At 38.4% G+C, this 23,922-nt stretch overlaps 1 protein-coding gene across 8 annotated transcripts in view; it reads right to left on the bottom strand.

The window, feature by feature from the left end:
- The window catches only part of STXBP5L (syntaxin binding protein 5L), a 216,253-nt gene extending 192,763 nt beyond the window's left edge, over nucleotides 1–23,490 (bottom strand). For all 8 annotated transcript variants that reach the window (XM_075437392.1, XM_075437397.1, XM_009941563.2 and 5 more), the window contains exons 1-2: nucleotides 22,254–23,490; nucleotides 5,352–5,449 (exon numbers count right to left, since the gene is read on the bottom strand). In XM_075437392.1, coding sequence (XP_075293507.1) covers nucleotides 5,352–5,449; nucleotides 22,254–22,442 — 287 coding nt within the window. In that variant the 5' untranslated portion in view covers nucleotides 22,443–23,490. The remainder of the gene's footprint in view (nucleotides 1–5,351; nucleotides 5,450–22,253) is intronic.
- Nucleotides 23,491–23,922: the final 432 nt, after the last annotated feature.

The raw sequence follows: 23,922 nt of genomic DNA, 5'->3' as shown, positions 1-23,922 counted from the left end.
TATCGCTAGTTACTGGGGAGAAGAGACCAACATCCACCTTGCTACAACCTCCTTTCAGGTAGTTGTAGAGAGCAAAAAGGTCTCCCCTCAGCCTCCTCTTCTCCAGACTGAACAACTCCAGTTCCTTCAGCTGCTTCTCATAGGACTTGTGCTCTAGACGCTTCACCAGTTTCATTGCTCTTCTTTGGACATGCTCCAGCACCTCAGTGTCCTTCTTGAACTGAGGGCCCCAAAACTGAACACAGTACTCAAGGTGCAGCCTCACCAGTGCCGAATACAGGGCACGATCACCTCTCTGCTCCTGCTGGCCACACTATTCCTGATACAAGCCAGAATGCTATTGGCCTTCTTGCAGATCTTGAAGATCTTGAAGCCATGTTCTGGTTTTTGCAAAATGTACCTATTAAGATAAGTATTGCTGTACTGTATTTGACATTCAAAAATCACCCTTGCTATCAAAGCTTGGGAAGAAACATATAAAACAGGCCAGAAAAATGATTCCAAATATGATCCAGAAGCAGAATCACTCTTGAGCAGAGCCTGTAGAATTTTTGTGATTTGCAAATGGCTTTACATGAAGATTTTGAAAATACAAGCAAGAGATAGGCTATCTTCCCTACCGCTCAGAACTGAAAGGCTATTTCCACATTTTCTAGCAAAGTTCATAGACAACTGCATTCTGCCATAGCTGGATTTCTGTGATGCAATTTCACCTAGTAAGACAAGTCAATCTAATAACCAGATCCTTACTGCCAAAATTTCTCTTTCTCCTCTATCTCCCTCTCTGTCCAGCCCTAACAACGCACTCCTTCCAGCTTCCTTACGCATCATTCTGGCTAGCACCAGAGGTAAGCACCAGAGGTAAGCACCAGATAATTCTGTTCAATAATCTGGAAAAAAAGTAGTGCAGCAAAAAAGAACTAGTATTTTGCCAGGTTAGTGAATCGGATTGCTTACAGAAAGGTCTGACGAGCACCAGCGTCAGAGCAAGGAAAGCGTGCAAGGACTGTGCAGCTAAGCAAAAGGTGGGAGCAGAGCAACACCTCCACTTTCACGTGGTAGTGAGTCTGAGTAATTTTGTTTGCTTAGGTGTAAAATGGCTACTATATTTTTTGATAACTCTAGAATACAGCTGGCTGTTATGTCTATTAGAAAGGTCTTGCATGTGTTGTGGATAGCTTACTTTTTCGCTGAAGCAACAAACAGTGAAAACAAAGATTTGCACGCCCAATAACCCGCATCCATGACAACATGAAGCCCATAAGTCTAAAGCATATGTATTAATGACAACAATAGACAACACAAAAACATGTCCAAAGACCTATTGCTAATTTAAACCTGTTTGATGATGAATAAGCTTTCAGCAGTGTGGAGGCCTCTCTGGACCCAGCAAGTTGCTTTCTTTGCCCTGGATTTAAGACAAACTTTCCCTCATTTCTTAATCAGCAAAGATGACAATACCTATAGAAGAGTCTCTTTCAGAATTTCTTACTGCAGCTGACCACCAAACAATCAGCAGCTCATTACAAAAATATGCACATGCTCTATTTTATATGTTTAAAAGTAGGTGGCTGTACTGGCTAAACGCATCTTTGATGTGATGGAAGAAGTCCAAAGGAAAGGACTTAGTGACTCCAGAAAGTACTTATAATTAATCTTAATAAGCATTTGTGAACCGAATAAATGACAATATAGAAATACGCATCCTGAAATCTGAGAGCAACATGCTACTTCTTCAGATCTGACGCTGGAATAATCATTGCTAACAAGACTGATTTTACTCTATTTATTCAGATCGAGAATGTGACAAACCCCCAGACTTCTCTTTTTCCTCTGAAATGAGGAAGAGACTTAAGTCTGACCATGTCTCTTAATTTCTTGCCCACTTGTACAATAATGCAGAACCTTCTCTGACAGTTACCAGAGACTGCACACTTAGCTTTATTGAGTGTAACGTCAGAAGGTTCTCCAGACTGGGACTAGAGAAGAAAGATATGGGGACAATACGAAAAGGAATTCATTTTGATAGCCCCTCTTCATCTGAATGTGTTTGTCTGAAGCAAGGATAGTCCAGATACAGAGGTATCAAGCAGTGATCTGAGCAATGATCAAAGGTATGGGAGCTGAGAACAGGCTTTAAATATGAAAAAAGTCCTCAGAGGGGAAGTAAAATTTGCAAAGGAAAGGAAACACCAGATGGCATAGCAGTTGTTTCAAGAGCGGGGCTTTTGCCCTTTATCTGCAGATCTTGTTAGTTTGTGTTGGTAATAGGAAGATACTCTTTCACTGATGATTTGTAGCGCACTCATTCTGTGGCTGGAGCACAGCTGTCCCTATGAGGACCCAGTACCCAGCAGTCATTGGTGCAGGCAAAACCTACATTGTTGTCTGAAGTTCCTTGAGAATCCCACAGAGACTGCTAGGATCAGTAGAGCATAGCAACACCAATTCCCATCGCTACAGAAGCTACAGGAGATGCATCTAAAGCAGCCTGAAAAGAAATCTAGGAGAAGACAAATTGACTCTCATACCAAAATGAACTTTCATTTATCTCTGTACTCTAATGGCAACTTACGAACAATACGCTCAATTTCAGAGCAATTTAGCACAGTCAGTTTCAGTGCTGAAATCCAGCTGCTGCTGCTGCTGCTGGATCGTTTGAAATGATCACCTGAAGGTGCGATGTTAAACGTTAATTCCCAACACAAAGGCATACGCTTCATTTTCTTTGAAAACAGTTTGTGTTTTGAGACCTGTTAACTTGTGATCAACAAATACCAATACTTTGTGAATCTCTTAGAAAGACAGAGAAGCAACAGTATCATAATGTGACTTACACTGGTCACAGGAAAACTTGTTCTACATCATTACATGAATACTAAACTTTTTGTCTTGCTACACCTTTGTGCTGCCCAGCACAACGGAGTCTGATCCAAGCTAGACCCTTTTGATGTTACCAATAAATAAACAAATCAATAATTGGGTGCATGTCTCTCATGGTAAACAAATAGTCTGTCCTTTCACTCCACCCACAGTATTGTTTAGAAGCACCAGTTAAACACAATGTACGTGTGGAATGAATTCTTTCTTTCTGTCACCTAACACCTTCAAGGCAGAATGAAGTTGTGTGGCTCTGTTAAGAAGTATTTTTACAGTATACTGTGGAAGACTCAGAGTCATGAAAATCTATGCTTTTTTTTCAATTTGCTTAAAAAAAATCCCTTATGAATTGTATTTTCACATGTAATACTGAATCTGTTACGTCTTGACTTGAATTTCATTGCCTGATTTCAACAATCACAAATGGTTGCAGCAAGACTGGCTTAAATAAGTGGTATTCCGTGTGTGGTCCCAGGTCCTGTCTCTCTGATTACTGTTCAACCTTGTGTACAAATGCAAAGTTATTAGTCTACAACAAGGCTTTTTACATAATATATTCTGTGAAACCTTGAGAGTCAAGTAGAGAAGCCTTAGTTAAAATGAATAAATAACTCCTTTTATGGCACCTTCTGTCTTCAAAGCATAGCTTCCATTAACTCAGTGCTCAATTAAGCAAACCAGGTACGGTGTGCAAAAGCTGAGAAAGATTTATGTTTTGAGGTGACATCTCTTAAAAAAAAAAAAATCAAATTCCCTGGTAATCTTGATGCTATTGTTTGATTAAGATACTAGAACTGGTGGAAAATTTTCTGTGATTGAGGTAACGGTTTGCTAGCAAAACTGGAGAAGAGATATTAAAGGGAAGGGTGCTTTGAAAAACATTCTTCTCCCTTCTCACCCTTTATAATCCATCTCCATAGAAGACATATAGAGAGTTTTATTCCTGTGGCAGGGGACACACGGATATAACTGAATTCTACATGAACCTGCCTAGCCAGTAGCAGCACTGCTCCTACAAAAGCCAGGCTGCTGAGCTGGAAAGAAGAGGTGGACTCGGGAGTCAAGCTTCTGTAAGGACTTCTTCCTACATCTACATTATCCATGAAATTCCAAATACCCTCACTCATAGAAGATATCAATGAAGTTTCCAGACACAAAGCTCCAGCTTTCTACCTTTACATACCTCTAAGAAGAAGAAAGCACAACTATTAGACTTGCACTTTCCCGAAAGTGCACAAATTCAAGGGTATTTTCCTCCTTGTAATTCAACAGAATATATTCAATCTACTTCATATAGGTGAACGTTAAGAGTAGAACTATTAAAGCAAAGCTTGTTGCATAACTAGAGGTTTAGTTGAGTCTTGTGAAAAGATCTGGATCAGATAGAATATTAGGCTTATGAAAATACAACTGTTCAGAACAAGAGCACCCAAAAATGAAGGAAACAAAGTTCCAGTTATGTTACATGAAGCACAGAGGGTTCTCCAGGAGGAGATTTTTTCTTTACTTTGTAACCTGCCTTTGGGTTCATTAGGTTTATAGTTACCCAGGAAACAAGACAAGCAAAAGAATCAGAAAAGATCAGAATGGTATTTTATACAGCATTGTCCCCTACTTGAAATCCAAAATTTATTTAGCTACAAAAACACTGTAAAAAAACATTGTGTTATTACTTCTGTATCCTGCAACTTTTAAGTCTTCCTGTATTGTTATTTCTTTGTTTTTTTCCTTACTTTATACGTATTTTCACCAAACTGGAATACATTTGAACCATGACAAACTAAGAAAATTATGCAGAAAAACATTCTGAAATACATCACTTTTAAATATCCTCAGATTTTTTTTAAATCAAAGTTTTCAAATTTTCTTTACATTTATATTCAACTTATTCTGTGTAGACTTCTAACTTTAAATTCCTACTGCATAAAAAAACACATAAAGTGCTGGCACCAATGTACCTTTATAATTAATGAAGGCAAACAGGCACTTTCTGAGTGTTTCACCTTCTCCTCCAGGAAGAGATTAATTCTGCCCTAAACCCACTTATTTCCCACCATTCACTTGGAAGAGTCTAAACAATATCTCATACACAGATATCTACAGTGAAGATGTCTTGCAGCAACGAATGCTAGCTCAACATTCACAAATTGCTCATCACAATTTTGTAGTCTACATACTGAAAAGTAGCTATTTTTCATGCTGAAAAACACAAATTAATTCTGCTTTATAATAACCAAAATAAGCCAAAACCATATGCCAAAAACTCAATCAAAATTTTTTCTTTGGACACCTTAAGGATCTAATGGTAATTCCTTAACTGTGGATCCTTTTCCAGGCCATCTAGTAACACATAATGAAGTAGAACTTAACAACATAAACTGTAACCTTACCTGAGTGCTTGTAGAAGATGATTCACAGTACTGTATTACAAATACATAGAAATGGTGTAAATTCTGAGTGAGAAAGGATACATTCGTATGGCTCCTGTTCTTGTTCCAATTGCCAGAATTTTCTGAACTGGGTCAAAAGCTAAGGCAGTGGGTAGATAAGGAAAGCCATGGCGAACCGTCTGAAACAGAACAAATGAGCAAAGTGATTGAACTGTAACCACAGATAACAGCATGTATGTTCTATGTTATGTGTATAGGAAGATAATCTATATTTTGCTATATGTTGTAGAATTTACAATACATTTCAAGAAAAGTATTTTAAAAGAAACAGTATTTTGAATATAGAGGTGAATTTCACTCATGTCAGTTTCCAGATGTGCTCTTTACTCAGTAGTATTTTAAATGGTTTAGGTATAATAAAGTAGACCGCAAAGTATATGCCAATTTACAACTTGTATATATTGCTTATATGGTATATTGAAAGATAATCTCAATATGCAAGGCAGCAGAAGTGTAAATTGAAAAAAAGACACACAATATGCTATCAAAACACTGTCACAAATAACCTCAGCCTCAACAGAACAGCTTCAGCAGAAAGAAATGGAGTATATCCACAGGAAGACATCCAATAAATCAACAAACTGAATTGAGTCCATGAGGTAAAAATCCTTAACATCAATTTAAAAAACAAAAATGCCAGAGAAGATGTTCTCAAATGAGCAACTGAACCATTCACCCTTTCTTAAACTTTGTTTATAATATTATGCTTTTAATTCTAATTTTTGCACAGGTACCTTGGGGAATAAATGAACTGAGCATGACACAACATATCCTTGAGTTTGAAGACTGCCCCTAATAATATTTTAAGGTATCTTAACCTGGAGGTTATGACCAATACGACCTGACTCTTATGAGGAAGAGCACGAAGATATGAAAACAACTGAAAATAACTTGACTAGACTATACATATACACATAAAAATGAACTGCAATTCTTTTTTCATGTATGACTGTTGACCTAAAATTGAGTAACAAATATTATATTTTCTTAGGATAATTATAATAAAGGAGTAATGGCTTTAAACCAAGGGAGGATAGATTTAAACTGGATATAAGGAAGAAACTTTTTACAATGAGTGTGGTGAAACACTGGCACAGGTTGCCCAGAGAAGTAGTGGAGGCCCCATCCCTGGAAACATTCGAGGCCAGGTTGGACAGGGCTCTGAGCAACCTGCTCTAGTTGAAGATGTCCCTGCTCACTGCAGGGGGATTGGGCTACATGACGTCTAAGGGTCCCTTCCAACCCAAAGGACTCTGTGATTCTATGTTTTATAATATTTAATATATTATAAGATTGAACACTAGGCTTGACTCTTTTTTTAGTATACGGTTTGGATTGGAGAGGAAGTACCTTAAGCTGAATGAAATTCAACTTTTAAAATTTTTTTTTCCTTGAAATTATCTTGATCATGTACTATGTCTGCTGAAGCTTTCAGCAGTCCCTATGGAACAACTTCAACAAAAGGGTTTCCTTAATTGCAGACCTGTTGAGTAAAGGGCGGCAGATGATTTCTACAGCTGTATCACTCCAAGTCTTCCATTACAGCTGGAAACACTTGAACTGACATACACAAGTAGTTTGGGAACAATAAAATGTATGTTTTTCCTCAAAAAACCACTTCCTTAAAAGAAATCTTACTTGTGTTGTATCTCAGTTATTGCTGATAAGGGATGTCTTTTAAAAGAATGTCTAATTATTTTCTATACTGCAAAAATCCAGAAACATAAGCTACTTCACTAAGCCATAGAAAAGTAACTCACTTTCTGTGTTAATGTAGACATTTACCAAAGTTCTCCTCAACTCTGTTTCTGGTTTGGTTTGCTTTGTGGCTAATTTTTTAAATGTTCTCATCTTCTCCAGTGATAGGATTACTCAAATATATTTTTTTTATTCTGACATCTAACCTGGAACTAGACTCACATACTATAAAAATGGTTTTACCTCTCGTGTCACAAAAACATCAGGAAATACAAATTGTGGTATCTTCTAGTGTGTTGAACATCTGGCCTAACTGCACTGCTAATTTTCTATTGTATTTGAGATTTATGTATTCTTGTGAATAAACATTCTCCTTTACCTGAAAAAAACATAAATTTCACAAATTATCTGTTTTATTATTAATTTTTAGAAATCATCTCTATAATAAAGTTTTAATTTCTAGCAATTTCAGTCACAGTAAGATTTTCTGATGTTTAGCTATGACTGGAGCTTTCAGAATTATTTTTTAGATCTAAGAATGCAATGATCAGTATTTTTAAAGACTTATTTGCATTCTTGCCTATGTATTTGGCATCTGCTTTGTATTTTCACTATTTCTGCAATCTACAGTCAGACACTTCATTCGGAAATTTTAATTGGGTCTTGTTATTGAGATTGAACTATGCTTTAGCAGCACAGTGACGTACATCTTTTCAGAATCATAGTTCAGTAAAAAAATCTTGAACTCTAGGACTGACTTAAAAGTGGTATTTCTATTTTGCAGCCATTTTCCAAATTTGAGTATTTGCACTAATTCCAGTCAGGAAGTTCCTGTGAATGCAAACTCTGCCATTTGCAGAATAATAATAACAATAATAATAATAATGCTGAAGTCTGTTGAACGAGCAAAGAAATCATTATTTTCCAGTAAAAAATTTATATTTATTAGGCCTCTAAATAAAGGACAAAACCAGTCTGGAAGGAGACCCAAGCTATACTGTACACAGTTAAGGCAGAAGAAGATGTCTTTATGATTGAGAATTTGGCACAAATTAGAGCAGCCTCAGCAATGATTCTGAAGATCAAGCCTATTCAACAGAAGAGCAGAGACAAGCTGTAATACTTCAGACCCCCAGATGCTCCTCCTCAGCCTTGGTCCAACAACCCTTTTCCAAGGACTATGAGAAAAATCCACACGAAAGGCTAGAACTTCAAATAGATTTTTCAGTTATGCACTGATAAAGCTAGTGTGAGCATATGGGTAAGAATGAGTAATGATTCTAGAACTGTGCCTGGGCTTCCTTACAGCATTTACTAACACAAGTGAAGACGAGAGGAAGGCCACAAAATTAACTTGATCCTAGAGTGACAAAATAGCCTATGTTCCTACTTAAACTGAGCTGTGTCTAGGAGGAACCACATAGACCAAAACTATCAAAACTGAGCAGAAAATACAAAACAAAGTTTTATTTTTTAAAAAAAAATCTACTATCTCAGTAGCAGGCAAAAGCAGAAAAAAAGTACCCTAAAACACCTGTCTGTGGTCACAGAAATGCAGGACCTACCTATCCCCAATGCCCCAAGAAAGAAGGTGCCAAAAGAAAAAAAAAAAGAAACAAATAAAAAGCAGACAGCAGATGGAGCCAGGACTGCTTTTCTCCACATTACCCAGTTTTCTTTTATGTCTCCTTTTTTTGGCATGCTGTCTCTAGAGGCAGTCTGTGCTCCCTAGGACATACAGTTTATGTGCAATATTTAAAATAATTTATCTGAAACAGAACAATTACCTATGTAGCTACAATTTCAGCATAAATCTTTGTTCAGCTTTGTTATTCTCCTTTAAATTATCTTTTAAATCATTTTAAGTGAATATTCTTATGGTGAATTGCATGTACTATCATTAAAGAAATCTTTACACAACCAATTTACCTCAATTAATATAGGAAATTGATTATTTGGGCTTGCCAGTATTATACAAATGAACATTTTAATATGCTGTACAGAATATAACAACAATCACTCACTATCTAAGATACCATGATATATTTCATTAGCTGAAAAAAGAAAATCACATCAGTAATAATATGCAATATCCAGTATAATTGTTGACATGGTGTATAAAGCAATTTTTCAGTATAAGAGTTTTTCTTAACTTTTGTTCTATGGTAGTTTATATTACACTCCAAAGACACAATTTTTTCAAAGTAATTTTTATATTCTCTCAATAACTCCAGAAAATACAGGACTAAACTAAATTTTAAACTGTATCAGTTAAGTAATAGGATTTGTAGCCAAAACTGTTCCTGCTAATTTGCATGAACATAAATTTTGTAACTTTTCTACTAATATTTTACAGATACCCTGTCTGACAGCAAACCTGATTTACTTAGGCAAATAATTTTTGAGAAGATGCCTATTTGTTAACATTGAACTATGTAGTCTAAGCCTGTGACTGAGTATGTAGAATCTACTTGGAAATTGCAACCAACACGCCACATGCAAAAGTCTTACTGAAGTAATTTATTGGTTTACAGAACAGAAGATGAAGTGTTGACTGAAACCTGTATAGCCTCTTACTCAGCTATGTAGGAAGTTCATAAATGTCAATGATTACAGCTTTCACCAAGGTTGTAGTGGTGAAAATGGGTGCTTATAAAGATGAGCTGACATGCATTATGTTGCTATAAGGCCATGATATCCCTCATTTATAGGCTTCTGTGCCTGAAGTCTCTGACTGGTAAGACTGCTTACTGCTCAAGAAAGATGGAAATGGGACAAGGTATCAGTAGGCTTCCAATCTAAGAAAATGATATACAGGGATACATATTTTACTAGCTAAATTTTCATTTTTTAAAGGAATATTTTTGTAAAAATCTGAGCTTAGCTAAAACTGTCTAAAATTTCAAACCCAAGCCATGTGTTCTATTTAGCTCTTACCCTACATTAGGTGCCAGGAGTTCCGAGCATATTCACAGGATATTCTAAACATTACCTTTTTTTCTTTTCTTAGATGAAGATACCCTCAGATGGTTCTTTTACTCTGTGTAATGCTAGAAACAGTTGTATTGAAAAAGCCATCTACAAAAGGGACTCTGGAGTTACATGCTGGGAAGGCTGATTGTTGTCCCTGGCAAGATGGTAAAATAAAGACTAACTGAGCACATGGACAAAGCTCATCTGCAAAAGCCAGCAGAGTTTGAATGGGAATCCCATCTGACTAGTTTTCTCCAATTCTATGAAGCTGTCAGCATCCACGTAAATAAAGCAGGTATGAATATGTGAGTTTTCCAAAAGCCTTTCAATAACATTCCACAGCAATGTTATTAAAGAAACAAAGTTGAAAAACAAAGTTGTCACTGGACTGAAGAAAAGGTTTTTTGTGGACTGAAAGCTGGTTAAATAACACAAAACAATGGATAGGGTTTAATGGATTTTTACCATGGAGAAAACTCAGAAGTAGGGTACTCCATGGATGGATGATGGGACCAATTTCATTCATCATCTTTAATGATCTATAAAAGGTAGTGAACACTGAAAATTCCAGGTTCATAGCTGATAGTAAGCTCCCTGGGATAGTGAAATTCAGTACCGATGGTAAACAACTCCTGAAAGACCTCATTAGCCTGAATAAGTGGGCAAGAAGGTGCTAAATGAGGTTCAGTGTAGACAGACGTAAGATAAGGCATCTAGAGGGGAAAAAAAAAAAAAAAGGACTCTTAACTCAGCTTACACAATGCTGAATTTGGAACAAGCATTTACAAGTAGCCTTTACTCAGGAAAGTGATGTCATGGGCGTGGTTAGCATTGCTATGAAGTCTTTGGTTGAATGTGCAGCACCAACCCAAAAAGCCAAGTAATGTTGGACATGATCAGGAAGAGTATAGAGAATAGCACAGAGAGCATCATTGCACTGGTATATAAAACCTCTGTGAGCCCATTACTTCAGTACTGTATGCAGCTCTGGTCTCCACGTCTGAAGATGTAGTCAAGTCAGAGCTGATACAGGGAAGGCAACCGATGATGCTCAAGGTGATGGACACAAACCTTACCAGGAAAGACTAAAAGTGCTGCAACTTCAGTTTGGAGAGGAGGAGGCTGTGGGTGAATACAACTGAGATTTACAGTATCAAGAGAGTGGATAAGCTAAATGTGGAACTGTTATTCAGCAAAACCAAAGGGCTGTTCAAAACAAATGAAAGAATAATTTAAAACAGAAAAAAAAGAAAATACTTCTTTACCCAACAGTTAATGAACTTCTGAAACTTGCCACCATAGGAGGTTGTGAAGGCTAACAGTATCAGCAGGTTCAAAAAGTCATTAGACAAATTCATGGACATTATTGATAAATGGATTCTAAAAGGACTGGCTAAGCATACACTCTCTGACATCTCCAATCCAGTGATGGTGGATGACGGGAGATTAGAAAGAAAATGGACTGCAGAAAGTGATGTAACTTACTACTCTCCCTAAATGACATATTCTATTGCCACTGTCAGGGACTGACTGCTGGGCAATATGAACCACTGGTCTGTCTCAGCAGGGTATTTCTTATGAGCTTATTATCTTCACCAGTAGCATTGCATCTGAGAGAAGGAGAAACGGGAGATCAGTACTGAAGGAGAGAAACACAATAGAGAAAAAACATGGAACATGTGGTACACGAGAGAAAAAGAGAAGCGCTACTGAAATACGGAATACAGGGCCAGGAAGAAAAGATACGCAGAAGGAACAATCAGATTTGTAAAAAAGTTTCATAATATTTACATAAACAACTTTCAGATTTGTAAAAAAGTTTTGTAATATTTACATACACAACTTTTGGCATAGAAGAGTAATACTTTCAGCAATAGCCAAATGTGTTTTCTCTTTTAATTTTTAAATTACAAAACTTACTTTGTTATTAAAGGTCACTTAATAAGCTATGGCAGAATTTTGAGGAAACAGTAAAGTGAACCACAGGGCAAAAATAAGGCCTTCCAAATTTCAGAAAGCATTCACCTCATGCTTGTTCTTTGAAATATACTGTAGCGTATAAAAAATACAAAAGTAATATAATTCAGACAGAAAAATCCGCAAATAAATAACGTGACATTGATTCCTGAACTACATTATTCCCAGTTTACAGCACAGGTGAGGCTGGAAGGGAACTCTGCAGACTGTCTAGCCCAACCCCCCCTCCTCAGAGTGGTTGGATTTTAATCTTGCTTGTTTGACCTATTTAAATCAGTGTTGCTGTGGCCAAGCAACTGCTTGACAACTACACCATCTTGCCACATCTACCACAGCATTGAGTTCCAGCATAGTAAATTAATAAAATAAGTTGCAGGGTAATATATAAATATAATCATGCCAAGGTGGGTTCTATCCCCTTTCAAGAGGAGACACAGTAGGCAAAATGATTTCACCTCTTCCCTTCCCATTCTTTCTAAAAGAACTCTATTAAATAAAAAAAAAGACAAATATACAAAAAGGGAGGAAAATGGAGAACATGATGAATGAATTGCATCCATTGTTCAGTAAATATGGTATAATGGACTTTCCATTCTCGCCATTTAAACTGGCAAGAAGATATAGGGCATCCACCTGCAGAAGAATGCCATGGACTTTAATACACTCAAGGCCAAATATAGTTTTAATGTAAAATAATAAAAAAAAACCCCAACCCTAAAACACTGATTTCAAAGCTCAATTTGGCCTACCTACTTAAGCAAAACTTCTGTGCAAATGGGGAATTATTATAGTGAAAGTAATTCAAATAGCAGTTCATATTGATTTTGTTGTTGCATCATTTAATCGTATTACTCTAGAACTTGAAACAGTTTGGTTCAGAATACCACCCATCTGATGAAGATCTGTTTTATGGGTATTTACACCAATCATAAGATCATTCAACATATCTGATAGCCCTAAAAGGAAAATATTCTTGTCTTCACTATGGCTGTGGATGCAGGGAATAACATAATTTCATAACTTTAATGAGAAATTTAAAAAAAAATCTGTTTTTATTAAAGTTACACCAGAACAATATAGCAAAAACTCTAATCAATTTTGCATGTCTTCCCATTTTTGGATTTCCTGGAATTTTGCTACTTCAGGCTGATTATGTCCTGTACTGTTATGGCTGATTGTGGTTACTGTTCTAAAGTAGATGTTTTGTTTGCTGCTTTCAGAATATTTTAATCAAAACAAATCAGCCGTATTGGAGAATTAAAAAATTTTGCAAGAAAACTCCATGCTACTACAATAGAAGAAAATTTTGCTACTACTATGAAGTTCTTCAAGGTTTGTTGGGTTTTGTTTGTTTTTTTTTTTTAAGCTACAGAAACACAGAGTTAAAACCCTACTTAACTGCATTATTAGTGTATTCCTATGGCAATCTTTTATTTTGCAGAATAATTTGGCATTCCTGTATACAAATGCTATTACCAGATCTCACTACTAGCATTTACAACATTGTTTACTATTTATTACTAATTCATAATTAATCTTGTCCTATATTCTTTCTGTATGCATATTGTATGCAATTTGAGGATTTTTTTTTTCTGATGTTGAATCACGAATTTAGTCTGAAGATATTGGCCAGCATCTCATTGCGCATACACTGAAGATATATTGCAAATGAAATTGAGATATTTTGTGGCAGCTTTTTGCCCTCTAACAGCAGTGAAATCCAGCAGATCTTGAACATTACTATCCCTTGCTGCATTGCCCATAATGCTACCAAGGGCATAGCTCACAGACACAAACGAAGACACTATATCTGAAGACTGTAAGAATCGGATCTCTGCTTACATAATCACATGCCAGTTTTCCTGCCTTTGCCTCATTCAGTGAGCATCTAAAAATATATGTAGGGACAAACAATGAATAAATTAGGGTTCCTCAGACCCACCACAACTAAGTTTTATCCACAGCTACAATGGAATGTATCTATAATACAACTAATGCTGGATAATGCAGAGATTTTTCTCACAGGAACTGTTGCAAAGAACACACGCAGAACAGCATCCATCCTTCCCACATGTTGTGTACTGTTCAAACCAAATGTGATGGAGGACAGGAACAAAATCTAAGCAGACTCTTCAAGAAAATAAAAAGGTGCAATAAAGACTAGATTGCCACACATATAGACACGGCTGAATACTAGCTGAATAAGAGACCTGACTTGTGTTTGACCTCACAGCATTCTTATGTAGCAGATTTTTTAATGAAATATAAGCAATTTTTTAATTGATTGGATTAAAATACTGCAAAAAGACATGCTACCATACACACCTGTATCTGCACATATACCACCGAATTCAGTAAGACTACATTTAACTGCATGCATTCATCAACTCAAAGCCTTAAATATTAAGGGTCTTCTTTTTTTCAGTACCGTATACAACCTTACTTTAAAGGAACCATAAAAGTGTACCTCATCAGACTTTGACCCTAGCTACAGGCGACAGATTGTCTCTAGTATTTTTTACTATTCATAGTCTTTGTTGGTGATCTGTGATGGACACAGCACTGCACAAAGATAACATCTTATTACATTTGAGCATATCTACCAGCCATCTGCACCTAACAATATTGCTTTCTCTCCTCTCCACAGATGCATGTTACTTATACTTCTAGTCATACAGCCCTCTAACTTGCCCTTGTAATGATTCTAACATACATTGTAACAAATTAATATATCCTTATAAGCTGCTTTTATAAATGCTTTTTCTTAGAATAGCCAATAGACCAGTACATTCACTTAGCTTAGGGTAGATTAGTTCACTTCTCTGATGCTTCTTTTTCTCTGTTTAAGTGAACGTACCAATATTAACTTTTCACAGTATTTTAAGAGAGTCTTCAAAAGGGGATTTGGGCATATACCATGCACCAGCGAGTATTAGATGTCTCAGAATAGGAGTCAGATATGGATGGAGATTTGTCTAAACTAAACAGGTGAGAATGGGGTCTGTCTTAGATTTAGTCCACCTCAGCTGAGGACAGCTGCATGTTTTAGGTAGTAAATGTATTTCTACCCGGGAAAAAAAAATCTCCCACTACTTCATATTTTTATCCACGAACCTCTAAGTAATTTCTCAGTCATTTATCTAAAAAATGAAGTATAGGTCTTTTTCTTTCAGAAATAAGTAAGGAAAAAAGTTGCCTATATAACTGAAGTTTTACACGACAGCACTACGACCAGAACACTCCCTGAGATATGGGCCAGCCAGGCTGAATTTCCTCCATCCTCTCAGAAGAGATTAAAAAACCACTTTTCCCACTACAATAGTGAGAAAATTTCTCATTAACTAACTGGTGGCCCACAGGTGAGGTACAGTATATGCAGCGTGTCTAGTTCCCACTAGCAGGGAATAACTGCTAAGAGGATAAAAATGATGGAACACAAAATGAAGGAAAGACAACGCAAGAAAACTTGGGGATGGGAATTAACTTTGTGAGAAAAGTCCTGTGTCCCAGGCATAAACTGTGTACAGTTCTCACAGGATGAGAGATGGCATGACCACACCAGATCGTAGGGGTCAGGCCAGTGCTATGTAAACATGAAGACACTGCATTCCTCAGTATGTTCCGCGGTTTTTTCACCATTTCCAGGATATCCACGGATTTTACCAGTCCCATCATCAGCTTGAGGAAGGAAGACTGGAGCTCTGTTTTGATGGTCTGATCTCTGAACAAGTACCTGTGAAAAAGTGACCCCTGAACAGAGAGAATATTAAGCTATGCTTAATATATACCTTCAGTGAGGAGGGACATTCTCTCTTTCTCGTGAGGAAAAAGTATATCCTGAATTTCAATTATTTACCCAAGGACTGCGCATGATTGAAATTAAAGAATCCTTGGATTATTAAAAACAAACAAACAAATAAAAAAACAACCCCCCCCAAAATACGCACTTGAAATGGCACAAAAAATTACAGTAAATAGCTTAACTTCTAGGTTGCCCTGTGTGGAGTCAGAAGGTGAACTCAATGATCCTTGTGGGTCCCTTCCAGTTCAGGATATTCCATGATTCTTATATTGCTAAAAAGGTCAGGTCAACCATAAAAAGCAGAAAAATAAGAACATACACAAACTAAGATTATCTATGCAAAATGAATTTGTTCGCCTCTTGTAGGAATTAATTAAGTTCTCTTTTTCTGCCGTAGAACTTTTGCCTTACTCCATGAGTAGTACGGTCTGGTCTAGCCTATGGACAAGCCAAAAGCAAACAATTAAAGAGCTGTTGTCTGCCAAACTCATCTATTTGGTCCAACAAAGGAAAGTGCAAGGTACCATTCCGACAGAAAATTGCAGAAAGGAAATTCTATCAATGCTCTTATCACTTAGTTTTATAAATGATCAAGCCAAGGGCCACAAATTAAGCTTTTCACATGTGGCTGCTAATCGTGTTTCCATTTCGTGATTGACCAATTTGAGATAATGGAGGATGATTATATTCATACATCTTAGGTACAATTCAGAGGTCCAATGTGAAGCCAGAATTCCATCTGTAGTCATTTGAAACAGGAAGGAAATTCAGAGCCATTCTGACTAAGGTGGACGTACAAATTGACAGTACAAATAACTAGCCTAAAGACTACTCTGCAGATGTGCACAATACTCGCAAAAGAATGTGAAAAGAATGGGGGGCATAATGGGAAGACATAAGTGATATTAAAATGTTAAATACTCTAAAAAAATTCCGATTCAAAGAAGGTCAAGCCGGAAACTCAAAACAGTGGACACTAAGCAATCTGGCATTTGGGATTTTCTATGCCTCATCTACACAGTAGGACTAACAATACCTCCATCTCACAGAAATATTATGAAGATCATTTCATTAATGTTTAGAAAGCTTTCAAAACTACAGTGGTGAGCACTTCAATTGTGAAAGTCCATGGGGAACTTAATATATGGGTATGCTCTGAGTTCTAAGTATGCGAAGAAATATTGAAGTGCTTTCCATTGAAATAACACTATTTGTTTTACTAAATTAGACCTATAGAAGAAATACAGGATCATGTAATTAAAGGTTGAATGTGAAAGCAAACTTCATTTAAGAAATTTGGAACTTTCAAGTGCTTTTTTTTGCAACCTTAAAAGTCTTAAAATGGTTTTGAAGCTGTAATTGCATGTGTTGGCCATGAAGGGTCTTCATTAATGCATTTAGGATTAATATTTGATCTACAATCAAACATAGTGATGCAAAAATATAGGTATTTGCAAAAAAACAAGAGTGTCCAGTTATACTACTACAGGTGGCTTCATACCTTCACAGTTCTTAAAAAAGAAGCTTTTAACATGCTATGCTCTTTACCACTGATGAGTCCTATTCCTAATTAATGCAAACATTTAAAAAAGAAAAATATATTATGGTCATCACACATTTCACAAAATTACCATAATCTAATTACAGAAGTGTCATTTATGACTCTGTAGTTTTAAAGAGAATACGGTTTTGCACCTAACATTAGATCCAAACTCCGGTATGTAGGAAAAATCCTTCCCAACATTATCCCATCTACCATTTAAGGACTGAATGAATTCTGAGCACTTACAAATATGGGTTAATACTTATTTTAAAATGGGCTTTCTCTGAAATGTAGCACTTCACACACATTTTCTTCCCCCCCCCCCCCCCCCCCGAATGACTTTACTAAGGAAACAGCACAGGTTACACCAAACAGCTCAAGCTAACTAAAGCCCTATGAATAGCTTATAACAAAGGTTTTTTTACTCTTCATAACCAGAAATCGAACTATATGCTACTGCAAGATTGTTCTTAAACTGCTGTTCCAAAGTTCATCTTCTTTCTATTATCATTGAGCTGTAGCTTCATGTTGTATTTGCAGTTGAAATACCTACTTGATCGCTGTCAGAGGGACCAAACAAACGTTGATCTTCATGGGCTGAAAAAATAAAGTATTACCATCTATAAACACTGGGAATTAAAATCTAAGACCACCTTATAGGAAATCCAGATAATTAAGGTATGTAAATTGGGTACTGATTGGATGCATCTTGGAGGCCTGTTTTTGACAAAGATAAGTAGGGTTAGGAAGGCACAATTGTAATCAGGCATAGGCTTCCACACCACTTTCAACAAAAACCTAAAACTACTCTGGCCTCAATGGGTTTTGTATAAAGATTGGATAATGTGCATACTGAAACTATGGCTATATTATGAATATGAATTACACAGCAAGATTCAAAGGCATGTTTATTAGATAGCAATACGACCCAGTAATAACACTGAAGACCAGTTTTGAAGAGAATAAAAATCTCGTGCTTCAGATTTTAAAGGCAGTCCAAGCTGACCAGAGTTTGGTAAGTAATTCTGTAACGAGAAGGTTAATTCGGGGGTTCTTGAACCTTTTCTAGGTTATCCAGTTGCTGCCTACTGCTAAAGAAAACATACTGGACTATATTAATTGCACGTCTAGTGAAGTGCAGCTGTTACTATGCTCTTAATTGAGGTCTTGATTTCAAACATTTTCAGCATAAAGTTATCAATATCATGCTCTACAAATTCAGCTCTATGATTCTTCTTCAAGAAGAGCTCAAGTAGTTCTCTATGGGAGACTTGTTTTCACGAAGAATCAGCACTCTATGTTAAAAAAATGTATATCTTCATTCTTTTTCAGTTTTTCCCAACTGCGTCATCTGCTACCAATCCATCTCCTGCAAAAGTAATAAAATCACTGTTTTCTCCTTTGATGTGCTTTCTGTTCAAAGTTCTACCTAATGATTTACAACATCCTAACTTTGACTTTCTCAGTTCCTATATCAATAGGAGATCTCTTCCCAGTGCTGTGTTTTAGCTTCTATATGCTATGGGCAAACATAGGCAGGCCTAAGAAAATCCTTGACAGAAAAAAAATCCAACCATATATACAGAGGGAAAATATAAAAGAGCATAAATGAGGAAACTAGGTCTCTATTAAGTTTAATAGGGATAGACTTTACTAACATATTCTACTGGATCATGCCTGTTTTTTGGTATCTCACACGGTCAATTCAATTAATGTGAACTACAATCGATATTTCATGATTTCCACTTGGATACCCAAACCCAAGAGTGGCCCTAGATATAACACAACTATACCTCAGTGTCCTGTTGCCACAAAACACAGTTCTGACAAAATTTCACATTGCATGAATACTTTGAAAAGGGTGCCACTGATTCATCAGTACAAATATCAACATATAAATTTATCATGCTTAGAAAAGGCTGTAGCTATTGCATATGCAAAAGTTTAAAGACTATTTAATTTTTAGTCTTTCAGTACAGAAGATTAATGATTTAAATATAAATGCCAAAAATAACTCATTGTGAACATCTCAGTGTAAAATGAAATATTCATTTTACTTCTATTAAGTTCTAATCTGTATCTCAAAAGGACACTGTGGTAATATGCATCCTAAAACTGTCACAAAATGGAGAGACAGCTCTCAGGTGTGTTACTAATGAAATCAGGTGCGTTACCAATATAAACAGTGTTCTGGCAGAGGATTGGATCTGTGATTTCAGTCAAGATGACCTCCCACAAACTTCAGAAAGGCAATTTATTTAAACAAAAACTGCAGAGTAAGGCCCTTTAATTCTTAAGTATGAGTCAGCTTTTACGTTTCATATCTAAATGAAGATTTGATAATCAGCAAAGGAAGGAAAAGCAGTTTGGAGTGCTACTTGGACTGTGAGCCCATCTGCCTTGATCCTGCAGTTCCTAACAAACCAAAACTGCTGTTAGCTTTACCCAGCTCTGTATGCAGCAGGATCACAGATCGTGGATCCTTAAATATGCAGCCTACATAACTTATGTAACTTAAATGAAAATACACAACTGAAATATCAGAAGTTCTACACAACAAAAGCTCGGGGAATACAAAGCTTGGATTATATTTGTGTTGCTTATTTTTAATTTAATTCAGATTGATTGAGGTACCAATTATGGCTCAGATACTGCACACCCTGAAGCACGCAGGATGAAAGCTGCACCTGCGTCGAGTCCCACTGCCTTTGGTACACTTGCTTAGTACATAACGCTGGATTGGGGCCTGTGGGGTTTGGCTGGTTCGCTCAAAACATGCTTGTAATGTTACTAAACTGTAATATAGCTGCTTACATAGAGCCTGTTGAATAAACATCACAGTATTTTATGAGAATACAATCATCAAGTATTTTGCAAGTTTGCTTTTAGCATACTTTTGTATTTTGATAAAAGGAAGCTGGTATTTTGTATACTGTAGGAGTGGACTTCTGCAGTACCATGCATTCATAAGCAAGTGCTGCTGCAAGCAATCAAACAGCCGTGCTATACAAATATTTACTTTGTTGAAAGCATTTTAACCTGAGAGCTAAGACAGGCAAATATTGCCTGCTGAAATCTTCTCAAAATGACGTATTCCTATACATCAAGTTGATCTATTCCCAAGTAAATCTACCGTATATGTTTTCAAGCAGATCTAACAGAACGTAACACCAACTGCCTTCAAGTAGTATCAAGCCAAAGAAAGGAAATACAGAGATTAGGCAGAAAATTAATTTCATCTTATGTTGCCTATTTTTGCAAATATACCATACAAAATAAAAATACATCATACTAAACACAGATCTTTTGCCCTATCAAATGACTTGAAGAACTATGTTGAGTTTTAGCCTTACTTAGAAGTCTTAGAATGTCAGATCTTCTAATGATATTTTAATGTATCTTGATCATTTGCTTTACCTTTTTACTGAAGTGACAAAAACCAGAAATCACTATAATAATTATCTGGAATTTCAGAAAAACACTAAGTTACTATGTACATAAGTAAAAGGATTCACATTCAACTCTACCTGGTAAACAGGTATGATTCTAATGCACCAACCACTGATGCTCTACTAAACTACAGAATAATTTGACTCGAAAGGCCTGAGCCTATTTTGGTTCAGGATGGCAAAGAATGACAAAACCTTCAGAAACAAGAATTATGTAGAACCTATTCCAAAGGCCCTTGACTCTTTAAGTCACGGGGGCTCATCCCCTGAACTCTGTTAAGAGTTTTCACACCATCTGTAGCTGAAAAATCAAATAAAAATACAATCATGGTATCTTAGATCACGAGAGCTGTGTGTTTCACAAAGACCATATTTGCACACAAACTGTCTTACAGGCTTGTCTTGTTTGCTTATATTTCCTCCTTCTTCCCAAAACACAAAAAGAAACAAGAATGTGCTGGAGATGGCCATAACCTAAATTTCAAATCAACTGGTATCTGGTTAATAAAGGAAAAGTATCCTTAATACACGAAGTTCATTTACTCTTAATAATGTAAATTGCACTAATTTAAAATTCTGTGTTTGGAGCTTCTAAATAAAACAAATAAGCAAACAGAACTTCTAGTAAAGCCAACAGAATTAATGTCAAAGAAAACAGCAGAGGATCATAATAGGATCTCTCCTTCCATTTTTGGTCTTCATTACAAAAGTGTTATTTTCATATTCCAGGGTTGGTCAGAAGTACCAAATAGTTTGTACTGATTTTACTTGTACATTTAAGAACACCACTGAACGCTTTGTTGCAGAAAACAGATACAAAACATAAAACACAGAGGGATATCTTAAGCTGTCTAGTTAAAAAAAAAAAACAACCCACTGAAGTACCTAACCAACACATAAAAACCAATGCCAAACAAATTTGGCAACTTTTAATATTTATGCTGTCCCACTAAGTTTACTGTCATGTAATCATAATCTTCAGTACTAATGCTAAAAAACCACCCCGAAACTACATCCAGTCCCTCACAAATAATTAAAGTGCTAGGTTAAACAATCCCTGCACTTTTATTTCTAGCTTGTGCCTTTTTTAAAAAAAAGAGAAGGAAAGGAAGAAAGAAGAGTGAGGAGGGGAAGTAGATGTACACAATTCAGAATGTCTAATAACTTGTAAACGTTATCTGTACTAGCACCAACTGATTTGCTTTCCTGCCCACAACCTGGTTACTAGTTTGGGGTCCAGGTTTGAACTCAGGATTTGGCCCTGAATGCCGATGTGAAGATTTTCATCAATTTACCAACCACCCCAACTCTGCAGCAGGAAGAAAAAAAAACATCGAGATCTCCGTCTTTTCATTCCAAAGTCCTTATACAACCACTGCAGTTCTCAAGTAAAAGGCTTATCAGTATCCTATTGCTGCCCCCACACACAACGCAGCTTTTATTATTTCCATCATTAAAAAAAAAAAAATTAGAACCCTTACCTTACAGATCTGAAAATAATCTGAAGTGAGCGTCTCCTGGATCTCATCTCTGGGAGTCCCCGCAGCTCCCGCAGTCCCTCCCGGGTGCACGGAGCCGCCACCAGCCCCACTTCCACCGCCACCACCGCTTCCACCAGGGGACGAGGCAGTCAGACCATCCAAAACTTTGCGAAAATTAAATTTCTTCATTTTGGAAAAAGCTTTCGGAAGATTTTTTTGGGGGGGAGAAAGGACGTGCCGTAACGCATTCAGCTACATGTAGCGAAAGAAAAAAAAAGTCTGTAATGGTCCTCTGAGTGAGGCAGCACTTTCGTCCCCCGGACCAAACAGTATGTCAGTCTTGGGTGTAATGGATTGAAAAATAGAAAGACTTCATTTTGTCAGACGTAAAAGCTACCTGGAAAGCTCCTTTTACAAAAATTAAACAAACAAACAAACAAACAAAAAACCCACCAGCGGCAGAACTAAGATTTACGTTCAAACAAGGAAGAGTGCAACAACCGCTACTGGCTTCTCCCACAAAATCCACGTTTAGCAGTGGTTAAGCGCGAGAAGTAAATAAAAAAGATTCAAGCCGGCATCCAGAGCGGTAGGCTCCATCTCCCTCTACCTTTTCTGCCTAAGATCCGCCCTCGGCAGGCGACTGTTTTCACAAAACTACAGAAATTCGGCTGCCTTCAGTGAACCTCCCCTTCCCCCCGGCCGCCTTCCAGTCAGGGCAGCTTCGCCGCCGGGGTCTGGGCGAGGCGGGTGCCCTCTCCCCGGCCACCGCGCTCCTCCCGCGGCCGCCGCCGCCGCTCCGGCTCCCTGCTCGCTGCCCAGCCCGGCCAGCGGCCCCCCGAGCCTCCTCTCTCCGCCTCGGCGGGGCGGGAGCCCCTCGGTTCCTCACAGCCCACCCGCCCCGCGCCGCCGCTCCGTGAGGACCAAGCGACGTTAAGCAGCGAACCCCTCAGCCGGCGCGGACGCCCCGGGCTGACCGCCCGTCCCGTCCCTGAGGGGACGGACCCCCTCAGCCCTCCCGCCCGTCCCGGTCACCGAGCCTGTGGCCGACGCCGTGGCCCCGGGGCCGCTCCAGGGGGGACCGAACTCCCTCGGCGGCGGGGCTAACCGGGGGGGGGGGGGGGGGACGCGCCCGGCGCGGCCGCTCGCTCTGAGGGGACGGTGCCTAAGGCTCCCGGGGGCCCCGGTGCCTGGGGGCGCGGGGCAGGTGAGCGGAGGGCGGCGGCGGCGGCAGCGGTCCCAGCCAGCGGCCGCGGCTCCCGCCCGCCCGCCGCGCTCGCGGCCGTTCTCCGAGGTACTGAAACCTCCGCGGCAGCGGCGGCAGCCGCAGCTCCTCCTCCTCCTCCTCCTCCTCCTCCCTCCCCACGCCCGCCCGCCCCGCCGCGCCCCGCCCGCCGCACCACCGCGCGACCGCGGCGCCTGCACCCCTCCCCTCCCTCGGCGCGCGCGCCCCGCGCCACTGGGGGGAAAGCGGGAGGGCGGGGCAAAGGTTGGTGACTGACAGCAGCGGCAGCTTCCACTCGGTTGCTGGGGGCAAGCTGGGTGGATGTGAATGGCGGAGAGAGGAGTGGGGCGGGGACCGCTCTCACCGGCTCCAGGCGGAGCCTCAGGCCGACGCTTGCGACGGTAAGGACGGCGTGGCTAACCGCCGCTGTGATCCGCGGCATCT

Source organism: Opisthocomus hoazin, chromosome 1 (genome assembly GCF_030867145.1).
Source record: "Opisthocomus hoazin isolate bOpiHoa1 chromosome 1, bOpiHoa1.hap1, whole genome shotgun sequence".
NCBI lineage: Eukaryota > Metazoa > Chordata > Aves > Opisthocomiformes > Opisthocomidae > Opisthocomus > Opisthocomus hoazin.
This window is presented reverse-complemented; position numbering and strand designations above follow the sequence as displayed.